This window comes from Rhinolophus sinicus, linkage group LG14, assembly GCF_036562045.2.
Source record: "Rhinolophus sinicus isolate RSC01 linkage group LG14, ASM3656204v1, whole genome shotgun sequence".
Lineage (NCBI taxonomy): Eukaryota > Metazoa > Chordata > Mammalia > Chiroptera > Rhinolophidae > Rhinolophus > Rhinolophus sinicus.
Window position 1 is genome coordinate 49,439,106 of NC_133763.1, and position 19,640 is coordinate 49,458,745.

At 45.7% G+C, this 19,640-nt stretch overlaps 1 protein-coding gene across 50 annotated transcripts in view; it reads left to right on the forward strand.

The window, feature by feature from the left end:
• The window catches only part of PDE4DIP (phosphodiesterase 4D interacting protein), a 176,731-nt gene that overhangs the window by 131,571 nt on the left and 25,520 nt on the right, over nt 1-19,640 (forward strand). For 30 of the 50 annotated variants that reach the window (XR_012491576.1, XR_002136045.2, XR_012491575.1 and 27 more), the window contains 8 exons: nt 4,566-4,654; nt 9,529-9,761; nt 12,945-13,371; nt 14,199-14,379; nt 15,179-15,298; nt 15,943-16,471; nt 17,914-18,149; nt 19,148-19,199. Coding sequence is in view for 46 of the 50 variants with exons in the window: in XM_019714221.2 (XP_019569780.2) it covers nt 4,566-4,654; nt 9,529-9,761; nt 12,945-13,371; nt 14,199-14,379; nt 15,179-15,298; nt 15,943-16,471; nt 17,914-18,149; nt 19,148-19,199 (1,867 nt within the window). In the remaining 4 variants the exon portion in view is untranslated. The remainder of the gene's footprint in view (nt 1-4,565; nt 4,655-9,528; nt 9,762-12,944; nt 13,372-14,198; nt 14,380-15,178; nt 15,299-15,942; nt 16,472-17,913; nt 18,150-19,147; nt 19,200-19,640) is intronic. The other 20 variants (XR_012491574.1, XM_074318453.1, XM_019714217.2 and 17 more) reach the window with 1 other exon arrangement.

Below are 19,640 nucleotides of genomic sequence, written 5' to 3' on the forward strand. Positions count from 1 at the left end.
GCCAACTGTTATGGAGCCAATTGCTGTCCTTGTAAAATGTTCCCGGAAAGGCTTCCTGCATTCTTTGAGGGGGAAAAAAAAAGACCATGAACATGAAGAATTCCGTGACATTACAGAATTTTAAGTCACTGAAAACAGTTACTTTCTGAATAAAGAACAAGCTGGAAGGCTGCATAAGAGATGTGGCATTTTAAAGACAAAGTTACACCATAAAAGTGGCTTGACCACAGACAACGGTTTTCTAGCTACTTCTGTTGTGAGATCAGAATCTGTCTAGTTAAAGAATTTTATTTCTCAGCAGAGGCTTATGCAGGACTATGTGAAATCTTAATGGCTTTCTTATGGCCCAGAAGGGAATGGATGCTGGTGGAACTGCAGAGCGATAGGGGACCGTCTTTCTTTGATTCCTACAGCATCATAATATTTAAGTCCGCAGTAATTGCTTCACGCCGTGAACATGAGGGCGTGCCCGTAAGGAGCTCATGGCACAATGCCTAAAAGTGAAAGTGAGACGGGCCCAGAGGCCCTGGCACAAGAGCCGGGCACTGAGGGAAAGGACAGCCAGGCGTGGCACCACAAACTTGGTCATGCCGTAAAGTTTTAGCTCCTTGAATCTTTCAAAATTGATCGAAGGTGACTGCTGCTAATGTTCTGAGCAACTGGAAAATATGACTCCATTTCTGTGGGTCCCATATAAATGGCTTAAAGGGCAAACACGAATGACGAGGAAACTGCCATTTGGGGAAAATGATCCTGTCACAACCCAGTTTGGGCTCATTACTGAAAACTTAGAATAACGCTTCACGACTTTCCCTGTAAAGCTTGTTTGTGCACGATGGAGTTTTACGGTAGTTAAAATTGAATGATGATGATTCCTGTGTGTGAAGCACCCCTTCAAATGAGTTTGTCCTACTTTACATGTGACTTCGTGTTCTTTAAACTGTCCTGTGAAGCAGGGAAAACAAAGTATTATTTTCAACCTCCCGTTGAGGGAAACAGATATTCAGAAGAGAAGAAGTGCAGACAGACGCAGTCAAGGTCATCCAGTTACTCACACTGGGTGTGAAATTATATACTCTGTTGATTATATGTAGCTTCCATGGCTGCCTTTTCCAACCCTCAACTTGTCAGCCCGTAGGGCACTTCATTTTACCACCAATAATAAAGCTGCAGTATTATTTAAGGGCATTATTTATTGAGAACAAACTAGAAGCCGAGCGCTGTTCTAAGCACTTCAAAAGCAGCAAACCCTTTCAAGTTCACAACTGTATGGACTAGGTAGCTCTATTAATCCTAATTAATAAGTGAGGGAATTGAATTACGGAAAGGTTGTGACTTGCCTAAAGCCACATAACTAATGACAAGCAGAAATCTAACCTACACCGTCTATGTCCAGAGGCCCTATTAATAATTGCACCATCCTCGATTTATTAAATGCCACAAAAGTGTGAACTTTTGCCTCAATGATAACAATATATTTGCATAACGCTTAAATTGTCACCCAAGGATTTTATAGTATTTTAGAGGCTTATTTTATAGTCAGATAGCTGGTAGGAAATAATTTTCTAAGTCTAAAAGAGGAAAGTTTTAGTACTACCTTTGTTATGTGTGGTTCAGAGCCTAGAATCTTGAGAGAACCACAACTTGAGAACTACCATCGATGCCTCAAAAGTTTTTAATACAATTTCTAGTCTAATGCATAAAAGTTAACTTTGGAGATAAAACCTAGAGAAGCAAATTAAATTTGAATGAACAGATTCTTGGCTTTCAGAGATTCTAAAGGTGGCAGACCACTTTATTTCACATTTATCAAAAATCAATATATAGTACCTTTAAATTAGAAATTTAAAGTATTCCAAGTTAGTTCTGAAGATAGTGTTTTGTTGCCTTGTAAAAGCCTTGAAAGGGGCACAAAAGAAGTTCTTTTATTGTCATTTATAAAAAACAAGAAATGGTAACAACAAAGAGGGATAGCTAATGTAACTTAGACATAGGACCTTGTGTGGGATAACTTAATTCATTCCAGTATTTTCTATAAAGTTTTTTTAAACTTTATTCCACCCCACAAACACACAAAAGCTCTCAGCATTTTGATTTAAATTGGATAAAGGCTGAGCAACTCTTAAAGCTGGCCGGAAGGAAGTGCAGCAGACCGTAAACTAGCTAAAATAAATAAATAAACAAATAAATAAATAAGGAAAGCAAACCCCCTGTGTGGTGGAGTGTTGGGGTGAAATGGGCATTCTTGCTTTGTTTCCATTTCACTCCTGATGAAGTCAACAGCATGGTACCAAGTGAGTTAAGGAGAGCAGTATCTAAAAATGCAGATAGGGCCTCAGAAAGGCCACGAAGGTAAATGGAGGGCAGAAAGTTAAACCAAAGCCTCCCAGACCTGTGACAATCACCCATTCTAACCCACTTGCCTTACTCCTGGAATCACGGGACTGTGGGCCCAGCGTGGCTATACAACCCACCAAGAATGGTGTGGGGTTGAAGATACTGACCTCACAGAGCTGAGCTTGCTGCAACTTCTCTAGCCCAATGCTCAGGGGGAAACAATGGGAAAAGTGTGTTTTCTTCATCTGTCACTGAGCGGGGCAATTCATTTTCTTGGCAGGAAAAGAAAAGGATTCTGATCTATACTGTTGTATAGGGAAAAGATTTTTGAAAGTAGGCATAGCATGATACGGATACCCTCAACTGAATTAGCATCCTGGGCTCGGTGAGTTTCCAAAGCAACCAAAGCTTAGGGAGAGTGTTCATTCACCTCTACCCAAGCAGCGTCCTGAGTGACATGGTTCTGGGGCTGGTTTAGGAGAGCAAGTATTAGAAATCCAGACCGGGTCCTGTCTGCCAAGCGTCTGTGAAGATGCTGAGTGGTAGGGGTGCCACCTCGTGAGTAGGGCTTTATTGAACAGGGCACAACAGCCTTGGTCCAAAGTGAACACAGCACTGACCGTGACGAGCAGGCAGTGAGTCGTAAGATTCAGCTGTTAGGACAACGTGCTTACAACCTTTCAGTACTTCAATGAGATTGACCTGAGCCATTGAAAATACTCTGGGCATGAACTTGCAGCTGCCGAGAGAGGGAATGTCGGTGTGCCCTGCCCCCGTTTGCCTTACCTACAGATGGCAGTGAATGTTCGTTATCCACGCAGGGCCTTTCACCCATGGGTGTCTGAACTCTGGCGTGGGTCTTCAGTCTTGGGGGAAGAAAGATCAAGAGCTGACAGGTCACCAGAAGGAACAATGAGTTGCCTCTGCAAGTCCAGAGACTTGACTTCCTGGCACAGCTCTTGTCAGGACTAGTTGTGTAACTTTGCACAAGCGACCTCATCTCTTTGAGGCGCAGGTTACTACTCAATGGTCAGAAGAGAAGTTTTCACAGGGGCAGGACTAGATCTCGTGGTTCTCTAACTTGGGCAGGTTCTGGAAGGCCCAGGGAGTGTCATGGTAGCTTTTCTTCGGCATTCAAATGCATTGACCATTACAAATTCCTACACTTTCAGAAGAAATCTGTAAGGTGGGCCACAGATCTTAATCTAAAATTGGATACACAGTGTTTTATTCTGACAGATATGGAAAAGAAGAAATGTCCTAGATTTGTGCTGTCCAATATGGTAGCCCCTAGCTACATGTGGCTATTTGAATTTAAATTAAGTGAAATAGAAATCTCAGTGCCTCAGTCACACCAGCTACTTTTCAAGGCCCAGTAGCCACAGGTGACAAGTGTCTAGTGCATTGGGCAGCGCAGGTCTAGAATTTCAGAAAGTCTATTGGTCAGCACTGCTCTAGACTGTTGCCCAGACCACAAACTAGATGTTTGTGCCCCAGGGTGACCATGTCCATCTTTGGGGAATAAAAGAATGGATTAAATCCCATTTGGACAAGGCAGTACAAGAAACCCTTCAGGCAAAGGATGTTGGAATTGAACAAGAGTCTGAGCGAGAAGGGGAAGAGGGGATGTTAGAGGAAGGATTAAAAAAACCTAAATTATTTTGTGCTTTGGGTCTTGACTAGACCTGAGATTTTGTAGGACACAGCGCCCCCTAGAGGAGAGTTCCTCAGAGAGATTGTCACCCCATGCACAGCTCATCCCAACAATGGGAAAGTATAAGAGGAGCTGGGGTGCCCTAATCCCCAGGAAATCAGGGGCCCTCTCAGCACTCAGTGCTGGGGAAAAGGTTAGTCATGTTACAGAAGAGAAAGTTATCACATAACCAGTCAGTGGCAAGAGAGAATAATTCAAGCTTTCTGGAAATAGGTGGGAGGGGTAGCCACTCAGCCAGTTGGCTCCCGAGGTACAGGCCTGTGCAGTCAAGACAAGCTTATGTGTTGAGGCTTTAGTCTGAGTGTTAGGAAGAAAGTAATAGTGATACAGTGAAAAGGCTTTTCTACAGATTTGCCACATTGGTTCTGCCTTCTCTGTCCGCCCTCCTGGCTTGGGGGCCATGCATATGGGGAAGGGAAGAAATCAGAGGCGGATGGCAAAGAGTGTAATGTTAGCTGCTGTCTGGAAGCCATCTGTGAAGGGAGTCACCTTTCTCTTCTGGACTTACTTCCAGGTGCACCTGCAGGGGATGACACAGAAGATGCGAGCACCGAATTCACGGACAGCATTGAGGAGGAGGCTGCACTCAACAGCCACCAGCAAGTAAGTCCGAGCCAGGCGCTGGGCTCCCAGGGTGGGAGGCTCACAGGCCCTTGAGGTCTCCCGAAGCCTTGTGGACCTAGAGTGAGAAGCTCTCTTGTTACGCAAACCACTTCCCAGTCTTCTTCCTGCCCTTCCTCAGCTTCCCCACCACCTTGCCAGCCTCTACCCTTGCTCCATTTTTCACTCCACTCCACCCTTTTGTTTTCCTTCCCTCTGTCTCTCACTCCTGCTCCCTGCCCCGTCCTCCCCATCTTTGCCTCTATGTCCCGTCTATAGCTATAGCTTCATGAGAATTTTTACTTACAAGACCATGGACACTTACCCTCTTGGGCTTTTGTAACTGAAACCCACCACCGAAGACAGGGAGTCCTCGGAGGGCAGCTTGGGGAGGTGGCAGGGCCTACGAGCTGCTTCCGGAGAGTGCTCTCCGAGAAACTCCAAGAGGATCGGAATGCTGCCAAAGCAGGGATCATTCTCAGTGCATCCTCATTGTACAAAAGAGAGCTTTGCTGGGCAACCTGACACATCCGCCAGGTCTTAACACGTCAGTGACCAGCAGATGACAGTTCAAGAACAAGCCCCTGTCAAACCTGAGAACTCCGTTCCCGAGGTCGAAACACTGTTCCCACCAACCATCACTGAAGGTATAACCAGCATGTTCTCAAGCCCAAGCGTGGCATGTCCGGGACCTCAGAGATTACATCACCAGTAGCGACCCCATAGCTCTCACCAGAAGTCCTGTGTGTCTCCACCTGGCCCAGTAACATTTAGCAATCGCATCTCCTAGATGGACCATGCCTATGACTGAATTGTTAAAGGAAGTGGATTGGGGGTGTCTGCCCTTCCACAGAAGCAACTGGGCTTTTGCAGTGATTGCTTCCTTGGGGCTATTAGGAAAACTGTAGGGGAAATAAGGCTTTCTGGGTCTGCCTCTACATCTGCATGAGAAGAAGAGGAAACATCTAGTAAACCCACAAGAAGAGCCCAAGTGACAGTCCCCAAATCTCACAGGGTTTGGCACAGTCTTCGGCTCTTGAGGACATGTCTAGAATCCCTCATGTCCTCAACACAGATCCTTTACCTTCCATCAGGATCCCCTTTTTATCTCACTAGCCATACCTGACCCTAACTTCTCCCTTGAGCTTCTGCATGAACTCCACTTCTCCTTTGCTTGAACAGCGTCTTCTGAGTCCTCCTAACCGATGCTTGTAACTTTCTTTATGTACAACACAGACCTTTGTACAGGTCCCTCTGCCTCTCACTTCCCGCTTTCCTTGAGGATCGTGGGTGAGCAAGATGGGTCTGCAGGATGACCAAATGTCCGCCCTTAAAGCTAGATCGGGATGTCCCCAGGTCACTGGGTTATTGCTACTGTGGGACAGGAGTAACTTCAGGATATATGAAGAGAGCTGGATTCTGATTGACATGATGTACACTCTCCTAAGAGTGTAATTCTTTCACCCTAGTTCTCAGTTGTAGGCAAACTGGTTAGTAAAGTCATTTATTCCTCAACCTTCTTTCCTGTAGCCCAGCGTGGAGAAAATGACCAGAGCACATTTTGAGAAGGTCAGTTCAGCCCCGGAATAAACCTTGACACTGGGGCATTTGTATTTCCCTTGCAATGTCTGCCCTATTACTTGACATAGGAGATAATAAATTATGGGTTAAGAAAGTCTTTTGATGAGGGCTTGACCCATGATATACTGATATACATACTGATCGGATGAAGAATATCTTGGGTAGGAACCATTTGGCTTTCTGTCACCTTTCCTTGAAAACCAAATCTTCAGTTTTGGGTAAGTTAATGTGAAATCATTGTAAATTTCCTCGAACTTTTCTGGAGCTTGAGGGTATCACTCTTTTGCTGCCAATTAAATAAAGCTTGTTTTGCCGTAACTATTTTGTGTCCAGATTCTCAAAAATGTGTTTGCTTGTTTCCAGGGAAATGGTCCCTTAAGAGTAGGCTCTGAGTGTCCCCGAGTTGTGTCCTTAGCAAGTGGCCTTTGTTCTTAACACCAAGTTCCCTTCCTACCTCAAGCACACACACCCATCCTCTAACCAACACACCCCGACAACTATGTGTTCCTTCCAAGGCAAGAACCACCTTTTGGCCACAGCAAATGGCTTCATCCTTATTTTTGAACTCACCTTAGGAAGTCACAGGTCTGGCCATGATGGTAATTTCCCCCAGGTGTCTCCCACAACATTCTGTTCTCAATCACATGTAAGATCTATAATAGATACCTGGGAAATTCCTGTGAAAAAACTAGACTAATCAGTCATTGCTTTTCTTCATTTGAACTTTTGCCATGGAGAAAAGTTAATCAAGATTCAAATCAACAAAGGAGAGAAACGTCAGTAAACTTGAAGTGATGAACTTGAGAAAAGATCATTTTTAATGCCCTTATTCTGCCTGAGAACTGACTTACATTGTAAAAGATGTGAAGTAGTAGGTTAAAAAACAAAACAACTTTATTTAAACAAGAGATCAGATCTGCACATAGACCTCTGTGAGACAAATGGAAACAGCACACAAAATAGTTGAATTATCCCATGGAAGCAATTAGAACAAATAGATTAGGAAATGTGGGGGAAAATAAAGGAAAAACATAACCTATTGAGACGTAACTAACCACTGACCTAAACAATTCACACCACACATACTGGAAGCCCTGGGGTTTTATTTGGGGGAGGAAAAGAGGGGGAAAGAAATATTAGCTTTCCTTAGATGATAAAGAAAAACAAGGCTAGATCCCGAGTCACTTTTTACGCATTTACATTTAAATTTTAAAGACAAGTTAGCCAAAGTAAGCTACCTTTGACATGGAAATATGAAAACCCAAATTAGCCTGGGAACAAATCAGATCTCTGTTTCCTCATTTTAAAGTGGGAAATTAGACCAGATGGACTATGGTCTTTTCCGATGTTAACATTCCATGAGTCTTATTTTTTTTCTTTCTAAAGAAAATAGATATATTTAAATCACTAGAAAAAGATAACATCCATCCAGAAGGCACTTTAAAAATAGGTGGATATCTTTAAAGTTAGACATTATTTTTAAGCAGAAAGAACTCTTAAGATTTAGAAAAGAACACGTGCCCATCTTCAAAGCTGATGGCAATGTTTAGTTAAGTTAGTTGCAATTATATGGAATTATATGGAAAGATAACCTCACATAGTTTAAAGGAGGGGTGACATCATAAACTTTCAAAAGTGGTTTTATCCAGTCCCCCTTCCTTTATTTTGTCCCAAATGCTTTCTGGCACATTCAGGGATGACCACCAGTCAAAGCCTGGCAGCAGAGCCATAGAGACAGACATCCCAGAGCCTGCCAGATCTCAGACTCACAACCCCAGGTGGGATTGGATGCTTAGGAAATGAGTAACTGAGTGCACACGTCTTCTTTGACATGGGGTTGCTTCTCTTTGCAACCTCAACTGCTATGCTGCTAAACGCCACTGCCCACACATGCAATGAATCAACTTCAGCACATACCTGTAGTCTAGATTTTACCGTGCTCTGTTACAAGGTCAAAAACAAAGGTCAGTGGCTTTGTGCCAAGCCAAGACTCTATCAATTTAGACCCTGTTCTGTTCAACATATTTGTGACCTGGATGAAGGAATAAAGCATATAATGAATGAATTCTGCAAATTGTCCCTAATCAAGTGGCCACTACATCATTTATGGAGAGGCGCATAAATATTTTTATTTTGATCACGGAGATATGATTCCGTAGAGCCAGAATGAATTTATAAGTGACAAGTGCAAGTCACAATATTTATAGAGATAAAAGATGACAAACAACATGACCCAGAAATAGCTGTGGGGAGAGGTGGGAAATTCAAAACTGACCTGAAGTTCGGTAAAACCCCAAAATGCTACCCCTGAGGAAAAAGAAGCCAACATGACATTGGGCTATAAGGTTAATATCAGGCAGACAAATCCTTGTACTAAAGTAGTTATCCACTGAGTCAACGATCACACTCAGTGTTTGGTTTCTACGCTTTTAAAAGCTTGGAGACAACTGGAGAGGAGCCCAAGACAAACAAAAAGAAAGTCTACAAGCTGAAAATTCTCACTTGAAGAAAAACTGTACGATCTGCTTTAGTGCAACCACTGAGTAACTTCAAGAGTATCCTCAAAGGAAAACGGTGTCGGGGAATTGTTTCTGCCTTGTTTGCTTCTCACATGCTTGGATTTGTCGAGTTTGGCTGGCAACATCAACACAAGGGCAGTTCACCAACAAGTGCAACTGGCTGCGAGGCCGGTGGCCTCCCCTGAACTTCTCAGTACTTGTAGGGTGTGATTCTCCTCCCGCAATGAAATTGAGCTTGCTTTGTCTTACCTGCAGCTCTGCTCACATTCGAATTCTCTCTCTGTGACTCCTGAGTGCTCTGTGTCCTCCCTTGCACTCATCCCTTTTGGAGTCTGAGTTAAGGCACAGCCTTAGGCTTTGAGCGCTGGTTTCTCCAGCCAGGATCTTCGAAATCAAGGACTCAAGTGTTTCAGAGCTGCCGAAGCTTCTTGACTTGTGAGAAGACGGAGAAGAATCACAGCGTTCACATTCTTCAGTTTAAACCACATTTGTTTGCTTTTGCTTTCAATGTATTATGTGCTTGTGTTTTTTTTCTCACCCACCTCTGGAATCTCCTCTTCCTGCCCAGAGCAACAATTCTCCTTGCTCCTTTTGTGTGTCCCCCCCAACCCCACCCACCCAAACCTGTCTCCAGGGCCCTTATGTCTGAGGAAGCCCTTGGAGGGAGTTCATTTTGGGTTTGCCCTTTTTTGTTCCCATTGAGGGCGGCCTTTGCAATCTGAGGTGCTTCTTGGATCCTCTTGAATGACCTAACTTTAAACCGTGATTTTCTTTCAGCTCATCAAGGTGGCTTTGGAGAAAAGTCTGGCAGCTGTGGAGACCCAGAATGTGTCTCTTCCTCCTCCTTCCCCGACAGGAGGGGAAAATAACAGGGATCTTCAGGAGGAAATGCTCCACCTGAGAGCTGAGATCTACCAGCACTTAGAGGAGAAGAAGAAAGCTGAGGGGGAACTGAAAGAGCTAAAGGCTCAACTGGAGGAAGCAGGCTTCTCCTCTGTGGCCCACATCAGGTAGGACATGCCCCCCAGAGAAAGGGAGCCTGCAACTGAGAGGCCAGTGTAGCCCAGGGATTCCCCGGGCTGCTGCCAAGACGTCGGTGCTGCGTGGGACTTCTTGGTCCTCAGCCCAGCCTCCATGCATTTATGGTTGTGCAAATTCGTCAGACAAAAGTGGACAATATTGCATACTGGTGACTATCGATGATTACCCTTCCGATGACAGGTAACCCCCATATAACGTTGTTAGGTTCCTAAAAAATGCTGTTTTATGCGAATCCGTGTTATACAGAAACAAAGAACTAGTACAAAAAAGGGGGTTAGGTTCCAAGGATTAAAAAAACACACTATTATATTTTTATAATTAAGATAAATATCTTTATTAAAGCAATTTTCACCAAAAGTATAACATATTAATATGTATTAAATAATGTTTTCTTCGTCTTCACTATTAAGCATCATTAACCAAGGGCGTTTTCTTTTTGACAAGATATCTTCATCCTCCGAACTTAATACTCCATGAACAAAATGGATTTAAAATTCTAATAAATTTTAAAATTCTGCAGTCAAATCTGATACGACATCCACGCTCGAGTGAAACATTTCGAATGAGATATTTTTTGTTCTTAAAAGCTCTTACTATGTTCCGTGTTGTTCGGGGATTTCTCTAACCCTCAAACCATGTTAGAGCGAAACCGTGTTGTAGAAGTGCTGTGTTACATGGGGGTTACCTGTCCTCAAACAAATCTGGTCTTAATTCAATATAATAATGGACAGTCGTGAGTGGAAATCTCCTAGTTGTATGACTGGTATTGTTCTTTTGAATTGACAAGAACGTATAATGAATCTCCTGGTAGCCAAGGTGCCCCACTGCTGTAGGCAGAGCCAGAACATTCCCTGAGGGAGAAGGATTTACCCAGAGGCCCCCTCCATCTCCACTCAGCTCACTCTCGGAAGCATGAGTCCTTGAATCGTGGAAGAGCAATCTTACTCATCTCTGCTATTTTATAAATTTTGCAAAAGTGGCCTAGAGCGGATTCCCTGGCTAGACTAGCCATTCTGTCTTTAATGGCTTTTTTTTAATAGCTAAATAAATTTTTCATATTCCTAATTGCAGATGTACAAATGTAATTTTTTTTTTTTTAAGATGCTTGGGGAACATGCTGATAATGTAGGGCTGATTCATTTATTCATTCACCCCTGGGGGCCATCGTCATCACGGTCTGTTGTGGTCTGTTGTGTATACAGCTGTACAGACATACAACTTCTAATTCATTCTCTGCTGTTTCCTGGCCTATTATGTGCCATTTAAGCATCCCTGAATCATCGATGCTATTAGCACTAGACAGGACTTTGCTTTCCAGCCTAATGTCCTTGTTTCGTAGTCGAGGAAACTCTGGCCTAAAAAGTTCTAGTAACTTGCACCAGGTTGCATAATTGTCCATGGCTTATACCCTCTGGCTCCCAATTTTTAAAATCTAAGCCTTCTCTACTACATACTTTGTCAAACAGTTTTTGAAATGTTCTTGTGTCATTCTTAATGCTGCTGGTTCATTGACTCTGAGTTGTCATGATATTTCTTTCCTTAAATTCTACTTAAAGCATAACTTTTACTTAAACTTTATGTGTAAAGTTAGTTGAGCTGTCATGGGTAAGAACAGTTATATCTCTTTGATACCACGGTTGAACCTACAGTCAAACCCCATGCAGATATTTTTGTGGATTATTTTCCTTTTTTTCTCCAGAGTTACTAACCTGAAAGGCTGATTGGTTTAACTCTCCACTCAACCTTAAGAGTCACTGATATTGTAGAAAATACAATTTATCTAACGTGTAGCCCATCTTCCCAGAAGATTTTGTTGAGCTTTGCTTTCATTACTTTGTATGGCGAAAACAGCAGGGTTTTCTCCAAAACATAAAATTATAACATATTAAATATCCTTTTCTATACGACACATGTGCCCCTTTCTCTCCCTCTTACACTTAGTTTAGATAAAACAAAAACAAAAACACCTGCCCCATTTTTCTTCGTTGAGAAACTCTCTCGTAAATAGTAGATCTGATTCCCATTTTCTTCCTTAATTCACACTAGACAAGCTCTGCTCTTGGTTCCAAGACTTCAAGATTCTGAGAAACCCATCCTGTGGGGACAGCCGACTGCTGACGCTTCCGGCTGTGAATTACTCATTTCCTTTGCCTCTTCCAGTCAGCTGTTCACCATTTAGTGTGCTTAAGAAGCACCTGCAGAACTTAAGTAAAATGTAGATTCGTGTAGGCCTCAGCTCTAAAGCGCCTCGTGGGATTCTGAAGTTAGTATTCCTCGGGTCTGTAGCTAGCACAGCAGATTTCAGTGACTCCATTGCATACCCTGAGCTAACTCCATCACACAGATAATTTCATTTAAGCATCCAATAACTCCACCAGGTAAGTGTTGTCGTCCTTATTTTATATAAAAGGAGACGGAGACTCAAAGGTGAATTGCCTATTTCAGTGAATTGCCTTGTTATAGCCATGTTTTTTTATTGCTTCTACCAACCCTAGTCAAGGGTTTGGTGGGAGGAAAAGGTGGGCCTAGAAACTCTTGGTGAAAGTTATTTGTGTAGTCCATTTTATTACTTCTACAAATATGAATGTTTAATGTAGAGGCACTGGGGACCCAAGGTGGACAGGACAAACACAGTCCCTGCTGTCATGCAGACAGTCTCCTGTCACTGGAGCCAGACGCCAAGCAAATAATTACTTACATACATTTGATCATTGTTCTGATTAGTATTATATATTTCTTCTGTGTTCCTAGGTCTCAATTACTCATCCAGTGGTTGAAAACTGACTGATAATAACTAATAGAACTGTAGAATCCATGATAATAACTTTGTCCCAAGGTCCTTATTTTTTTGTCTTAACAGTGTAAGTACGCTTGTTTATTCCAGAGGCCACTGAAAGTTAGGACGGGAGGCTGTGTGGCACGTAAAGAAAACCGGACTGGGTGTCTTGAGTGCAGGATTTTTAGTGAGGATGCTTACTCTTCCCGAGCCTTGGTTTTCTCGTCTATAAAATAAAGGCGCTGTTGAAGGTCTCTGGGGAAGCTTCATGCCCTGGGGTGGCTCTGAGTCTATGACGGACTGAGATGTGGGTCCAAGGGATTATTAGGGGCTGAGGTCAAGGCCAGACCTGGCCCTGATGGCGTGTATCCTGCAGGAATACCATGCTGAGCCTTTGCCTTGAGAATGCTGAGCTGAAAGAGCAGATGGGAGAAGCCATGTCTGATGGAGGGGAGATCGAGGAAGATAAGGAGAAGGGCGAGGCCATGGTGGCAGCCACGGGGGGTCTGAATGAGAAGAGCCTCCGGGCAGAGCTCAGGAAGCTCCAGGACAAGCTGAAGAACGCCTGCCACATCATCAGCCTCCTCAAAGAGCAGCTGGTACTGAGCAGCAAGGAAGGGAAGAGTAAACTTAATCCAGAGCTCCTTGTGTGCCTGGCCGGGGAGACGGACGGGATGAACACAGAGCCGGGGGATCTTCCCGGGGAGCACCGCCGCCAAGGAGCCCAGGACGTGACCACGACGCCCCGCCGCAGACCCCAGAGCCTCGACCTTGGGGCTGTCCTTGCAGCGAATGCCCACCAAGTAAGTGTGGGATTACGTGGGAGGCAGAGGCCTTAGAGAAGGGCTGGAGTGGCAGTGTTTACCTTAAATGGTTCTGCCTTGTGGGTCAAGAGGCACTGAGAGAAGGGCCCCTTTGTACCATAAGCAGTGGTAAGAATAGTCCTCACATATTCAGCCTTTAGAAAGGTCTTCACAACATTATCCTGTAAGTATTTCTTGAGTAATTAGTTTTCCATAAATATGTCTTGAGTGCTTAGTTTTCCAGATAGCACCCTAGGTGTTGGCAGCAGGCAGTAAGACTGGTCTCTGGCCCTCGGGTACTAGATACTGTGGGGAAGGATGGCACAAGAACAGGTCAATTCATTAGATGCGATCCAGGGATGCCTGGGTGTGTAATGACACCTCTTCTGTATCACTGCCGTTTGCATCACAGCTCATCACAGGTGTGTGTTCCTGGGTCTCAGGATCCTCTTAAGGGAAAGAAGGGGCTTTGCTGAGGATTCAGTAAAATGGAGAAACCAGAGGATTCTGAAACACACCAGGGAGAGATGAGTGGAGGTTTCTACCCCTTCTCTTTTCAAACACCGGACAAATGTTTCCTGGGAGCTCCTCCATAGACTCAGCTGGCACTGCGCTGTGTGCTGTAGATGCAGAGATGAATAAAACATTATCCCAGCTCTTGAGGAGCTCTGTCTGGGAAGCAAGTCACTGCCAGATGGCATGAGCAGTGCTGTGACAGACACATGAATAAAGTCTCCAGGTTCAGAAGGGGAAGTGGCCCTCGCTGCTGGGGGGTGACCTGAGACTGCTCTGATCCCTTCACTTCCCTCTGCTGGCTCCTTTCACAGCTGGATAACCAGCCGCAGGCCCGTGAGTCAGAATTTAGCCTCCCAGGTCCCACCAAGCACCTGCGCTCCCAGCTGGCACAGTGCAGACAACGCTATCAAGATCTCCAGGAGAAGCTGCTGATATCAGAGGCCACTGTGTTTGCCCAGGCCAACCAGCTGGAGAAATACAGACTCATGTTCAGTAAGTCTGAAGTTCCCTATCACCAGAGTCTGTCTGCTCCCGGAGAGGCTCCATGCTTTGCAGACTTTCCTTCCCCAACCTCAAAACAAGCGTCAATCCTGACCGTGGTCCTAGAATTGTGGACATGGATATTTAACTTAAGTGTGCATATGGCAGAGAAGAATAAAGAGAGAAAGCACATTTGCAGCGCAAGTACAGGGAGGAAATGGGCTGACATCTAGGTGTGGCGATTTCTGATAGAGTTAGCAAACGGTCTTAACTCACTCAGCATATACTGTTTCCCTTTGCTCCTGTTTGCATCACACCAGATTCTCCAAAAATATATCGTCATCATTGGACTAGATTCGGTGCTTTCCAATAGAACCCCCTGCAGGGGGAGAAACGTGCTGTGCCTGAATCACGTGTGCTTACCGAGCACACAACACATGGCTAGTTCAGCCTGGGCATTTTAAGTTTTATTTACTCTTAGAGCCTCTGCAGACAAAGCACTTGCTAGTTTCCCTGAGGCTTCTAGAGGTGAGAGTAGGCAATGCCTATCTTGCCGATGTGTGGTCCCAACTCTGCCTAGGTTATCTGTAGCTGAGATTGTCTGTGGCAAACTTGCGCTTATTCTGGTGGAGGGATGGCCTGCTGCCTGGGGCGGGTGGTCTCTTCTACCCCTTGAGTCCAAAGAAGCATGTATCCCACCCTGGATCTGAGCTCCCTGACCCCAAGGGCCAGTGTGTGCGGACATGCCAATGGGGACGAGGGTATAGGTGGGAAACTCAGATTCTCTGTGACACCCTCTGTCTCTTCCAAGCAGGTGAACCCTTGGTGAAGCAGGACAGCAAGCAAATCCAGGTGGACCTCCAGGACCTGGGCTACGAGACTTGTGGCCGAAGTGAGAATGAGGCCGAGCGGGAGGAAAGCACCAGCCCCGGTAAGAGCGCACGTGTTCTGACTCATCTGCCCTCCCCGGAGCCAGCTTGCATGTCTGGGTGCTGCTCGCCAGTCCCACACCTGTTGAGGAGGAGGGACGAGGGGCTGTCATAGACCCAAGGGGACACAGCACCAGAGAGGGACGGGAAGTCTGGAGAAGAACTCTTGCCCCGAATGAGGCTCAGTGTGCGTCTGAATTTCTACAATTAGTTTTCAGCATACTGCTGTTGAAGAAAAAAAAAAATGTCTTATGCAACTGATTGGCATGGGAAAAAAACAACACGAAGGCTCACTTATTAATGAAAAGACCAGATGAGCTTTGGGGGATATGCAAACCATACGTTAAAAAATTGTTTTTCTGTCATAAAAGGACTATGAGTGAAGGGACACCCATCAAATTGAAATCGAGAAGAGGACAGAAACACTCAGGAAAATAGAGGGTGACCACAGCTGACTTGCAGGCCTGTTGGGAGGGCAAGAAATACTGTCTTTGGGTGCTTGTACAGTGCCAAGGCGGAATAAAGTGCTGCTTCCGCTTTTGCTCTCGCGATAATTGTCCTTCTGACCAAACCTGCCTCCCCTTGAAGGGAGTGGCCATGGCTGCACATCCAGCTTTACTCAGGAAGACATCTTTGTCTTTTTCAGAGTGTGAGGAGCATGACAGCCTCAGGGAGACCGTTCCCATGGAGGGGCTGTGCTCTGAGCAGGGGCGCCGGGGCTTGACACTGGCTGGTCCCCCTGGGAAGAAGCCCTTGGAGAGCCAGCTCCGGAAGCAGGAAGAGTTCCAGGCATATGGAAAGTCGGAAGACATCTCTGTCCTCCATAAGGACATCAAAGATCTGAAGGCCCAGCTGCAGATGGCCAACAAGATCATTCAAAACCTCAAGAGCCGGGTCCGGTCCCTCTCGGTCACAAGCGACTATTCGTCCAGCCTGGAGAGACCCCGCAAGCTGAAGGCCGTGGGCACCCTCGAGGGGTCTTCCCCTCATAGTGTCACTGATGAGGATGAGGGCTGGCTGTCTGATGGCACTGGGGCTTTCTATCCCCCCGGGCTCCAGGCTAAAAAGGATCTGGAGAGTCTGATCCACAGAGTGTCCCAGCTGGAGGCCCAGCTCCCGAAAACCGGACTGGAAGGGAAGCTGGCCGAGGAGCTGAGATCAGCCTCGTGGCCTGGGTAAGATCCTGGCCTGACCGATGATGTTTGAGTTTGTGTTTCAAGTAGGGCAGCCAGGCAGGTGAAGGCAGAACCCGAGGGCACTTATTTCAATGGTAGACCCAGGTCTGAAGAAAGGACAGGTGGGTAACCAGCATGGTGGCCCCGGCGGGGAGACCCCAGGTCTCCGGCATTTCCTCGCAGGAATACATTAGTAAAGTGGCAGTCTATGCTGTTATTGCAGTAAGACTGGAGTCAGACTGCCTGCGTTTGCATCCCAGCGCTGGCACTTACGAGCTGCGCAACCTATTTCGTCTTTCTGAGCCTATTTCCACCTAATAAATGAGGGTAATAAGAGAACCTACCTCAAGGGTGTTTATTAGGTTTAAATGAATTCATACAAGTGCCTAACATATATTAAGCTCTCAACATACCATTTGCTGTAATGGTTATTATTCTTATTGTTATCAATACTTGGTGTTGAAAAACACCAGGTAACATCCATCTCAATATCCTAGTTATCTACGCTGAGTGACAAACCACCCCAAAATGAAGTGGCTTCAAACAATAGTTTATGTGGATTGACGGGGCTCAGCGGAGTGGCCCTCGCTTCGGGGCTGTAACGTGGCTGCCATCAGCTGGTTGATCGGGCTGGAGGGTCATCTGAAAGGTCTAGCTGGGCTGGACAGTTTCTTCATTGACACGTCTGGTGCCCGGTGTTGCTTGGCGCCTCTCTTTTTCCATGTGGCTTGTCTCCCAGGGCTTCTGCTGCTGCCTTGGGCTTCTCATAGGATGGTGGTCTCAGGGTAGTTTCACTCCTACGTGGCAGCTGGCTTCCAAGGGACAGGAAATGGAAATTTCCAGGCTACGTAAGGCTACTCCTGGCCTTGGCACAGTATCACTTCCACTGTATTATCTGGTCAAAGTGGTCACAGAGCCCAGTCGGATTTAAGGAGGTGGAGAGTAGTCTCTTCCTGCTGATGAGAGAGCCGCGAAGCCTCACTGCAGAAGAACAAAGGAACGGAGCCTCTGTAATGGCCGTCTTTGCAAAATACAGTCTGCCATAATGCAGGTGGTCTCAGAAATAGAAGACAGGAAAGGTCTTTCCCAGACTTAAGGTTAAGTGATTCTACTCAATTTATTTTTAGTATTTATTGAATACCTACTCAATAAAAATAGTATTTATTGGGTATCAACTGTCTCCACTCTACTGGTGCCCCCATAGAACTTAGGGTTCATTTTTGGACATTTGACTAACATATATAGCACAGTGGCATACATTGTTTGATGCAATAGTTTCTCAGAGCAGAATTTGCTCTTAAATACCTCCTTCGGTTTTTGTGCGAGAATTCCATGTGGGGGAGTTCCTTCGAGATGTTCTCCCAGAAACCTCCACAGGAGCCCCAGTAACTCACCAGTCACTCTTTTCCATTCTTCCTCTTTCCTCTTCTTCCCTGCGTTAGGAAATACGATTCCCTGATTCAGGATCAGGCCCGAGAACTGTCCTACCTACGCCAGAAAATACGAGAAGGGAGAGGTATCTGCTATCTTCTCATGCAGCATGCCAAAGATACAGTCAAATCTTTCGAGGACCTTCTAAGGAGCAATGACATAGACTACTACCTGGGACAGAGCTTCCGGGAGCAGCTCGCCCAGGGAAGCCAGCTGACAGAGAGGCTCACCGGCAAGCTCAGCACCAGTAAGTTGGCCACAGGCTTTGGGACACTCTCAGTCACTCCCACAGCCCCTCCCGGTGGCTGCCACGCCCTCACCGCAGCCTCTTAACCCAGGGTCCTGCTTCCACTTCCTTCCCCGGGGCCATTGCAGGATCGGGACTGGCTGGTGGGAAGCACTGAAGAGGAGCATGTGGGGTTGGAGAGGCCATGATGACAACTGTAGAAACGTCATCAGTCATGGAATGTGACCGTTAGGGAAAGAGGCTGTGTCCATCCGGTGCAAAGGGGGAGAAAGAGATGAGATCAGCGGGCCTCATTACAGTGAACAGAACCCTGACCTGAGTGTCGCAAGACCGAAGCTCGGGCCTGGCTGCTGCCATTCACTTGCTTTGGGCAAATGACTTATCCTTCTGGCGTCTCTGTTCCTTTACTCATTGCCTGGTATCGTACGTGAATGTAATTTAAAGGTGGATTACATTCACTGTGCCCTTTGAACATGGTTTAGTACAAGGGGTAGGAATGTTGGCGGTTATTGGAGCCCTTTACTTAGAATTTCCTGAGAGCACCTGACGGAATAGAGCAGAACCAGTCTTGGGGGCCAACCATCGCACATTGTGGTGGCAGGTGCAGAGCTGGGGCAGGGCTGTTTGTCATCTCCTCAGAGCAGGAGTAGATCCTACATAGCAGCCATGATGGGACACAGCTGTATGGCTGCAATGAAGTCTGCGGCAGACTTGGAGGCTGGAATATTCCAGTGGGAAGCTGGGCAAGTGCCTTTTATAGTTTTTCACTTTGATTTAGGGCAGAGGAAGTCATGATGGTGGGGAGGTCTGCCCGGGGAGCTCAGGCAAGCCTGCCGGGTCTCTTCTCTAAGGACACAGCCTGAGGTCTCCTAGAAGAATTCTCCCACATATCTTGGACATGCATAGAGTAATCACTACGCTGCACCCAAAAAGGTTTATAATGTGTGAAGTGGGACTTGGTGAATTTCTAACTGTTTCTGTCTGAATTTTGTTTGCAGAGGATCATAAAAGTGAAAAAGATCAAGCTGGACTTGAGCCACTGGCCCTCAGGTAATTCAACACAGGTGTGGTAAAGGGATCGGGAGCAGGGCCCAAGGGGTCAGGCGTGGCTGCAACTTCACAAACGAGAAAAAGGAAAATGCTGATGATCATCGGTTTATTTATTCACAGAACACTTTACTGTTGTTGGTTTTAACCTAATTCTTTTCTCTCTTTTGATGTAATTCTACCAACTTCTATTTGCCTATTTATTCTCCAGGCTTAGTAACCTACAGTCAGTCTGATTAAAAGTGAACTAACCAGGTTTCAGGAGTTCTCGGCACCGCCAAGGGTCTCCTCTGCTTTTTCCCTGTGTGTTTACAGCCCAGGGTGTACTTTTTGCCGAGTTGGCTTTCCCCGTGTTGAGTCAGTAGCGAGCTTATAGCCACCTGATTTCCTTGGGAAGAAAGGATTATATTACAGTTCCTAGGGGGAAAAGTTCTAGACGTTGCA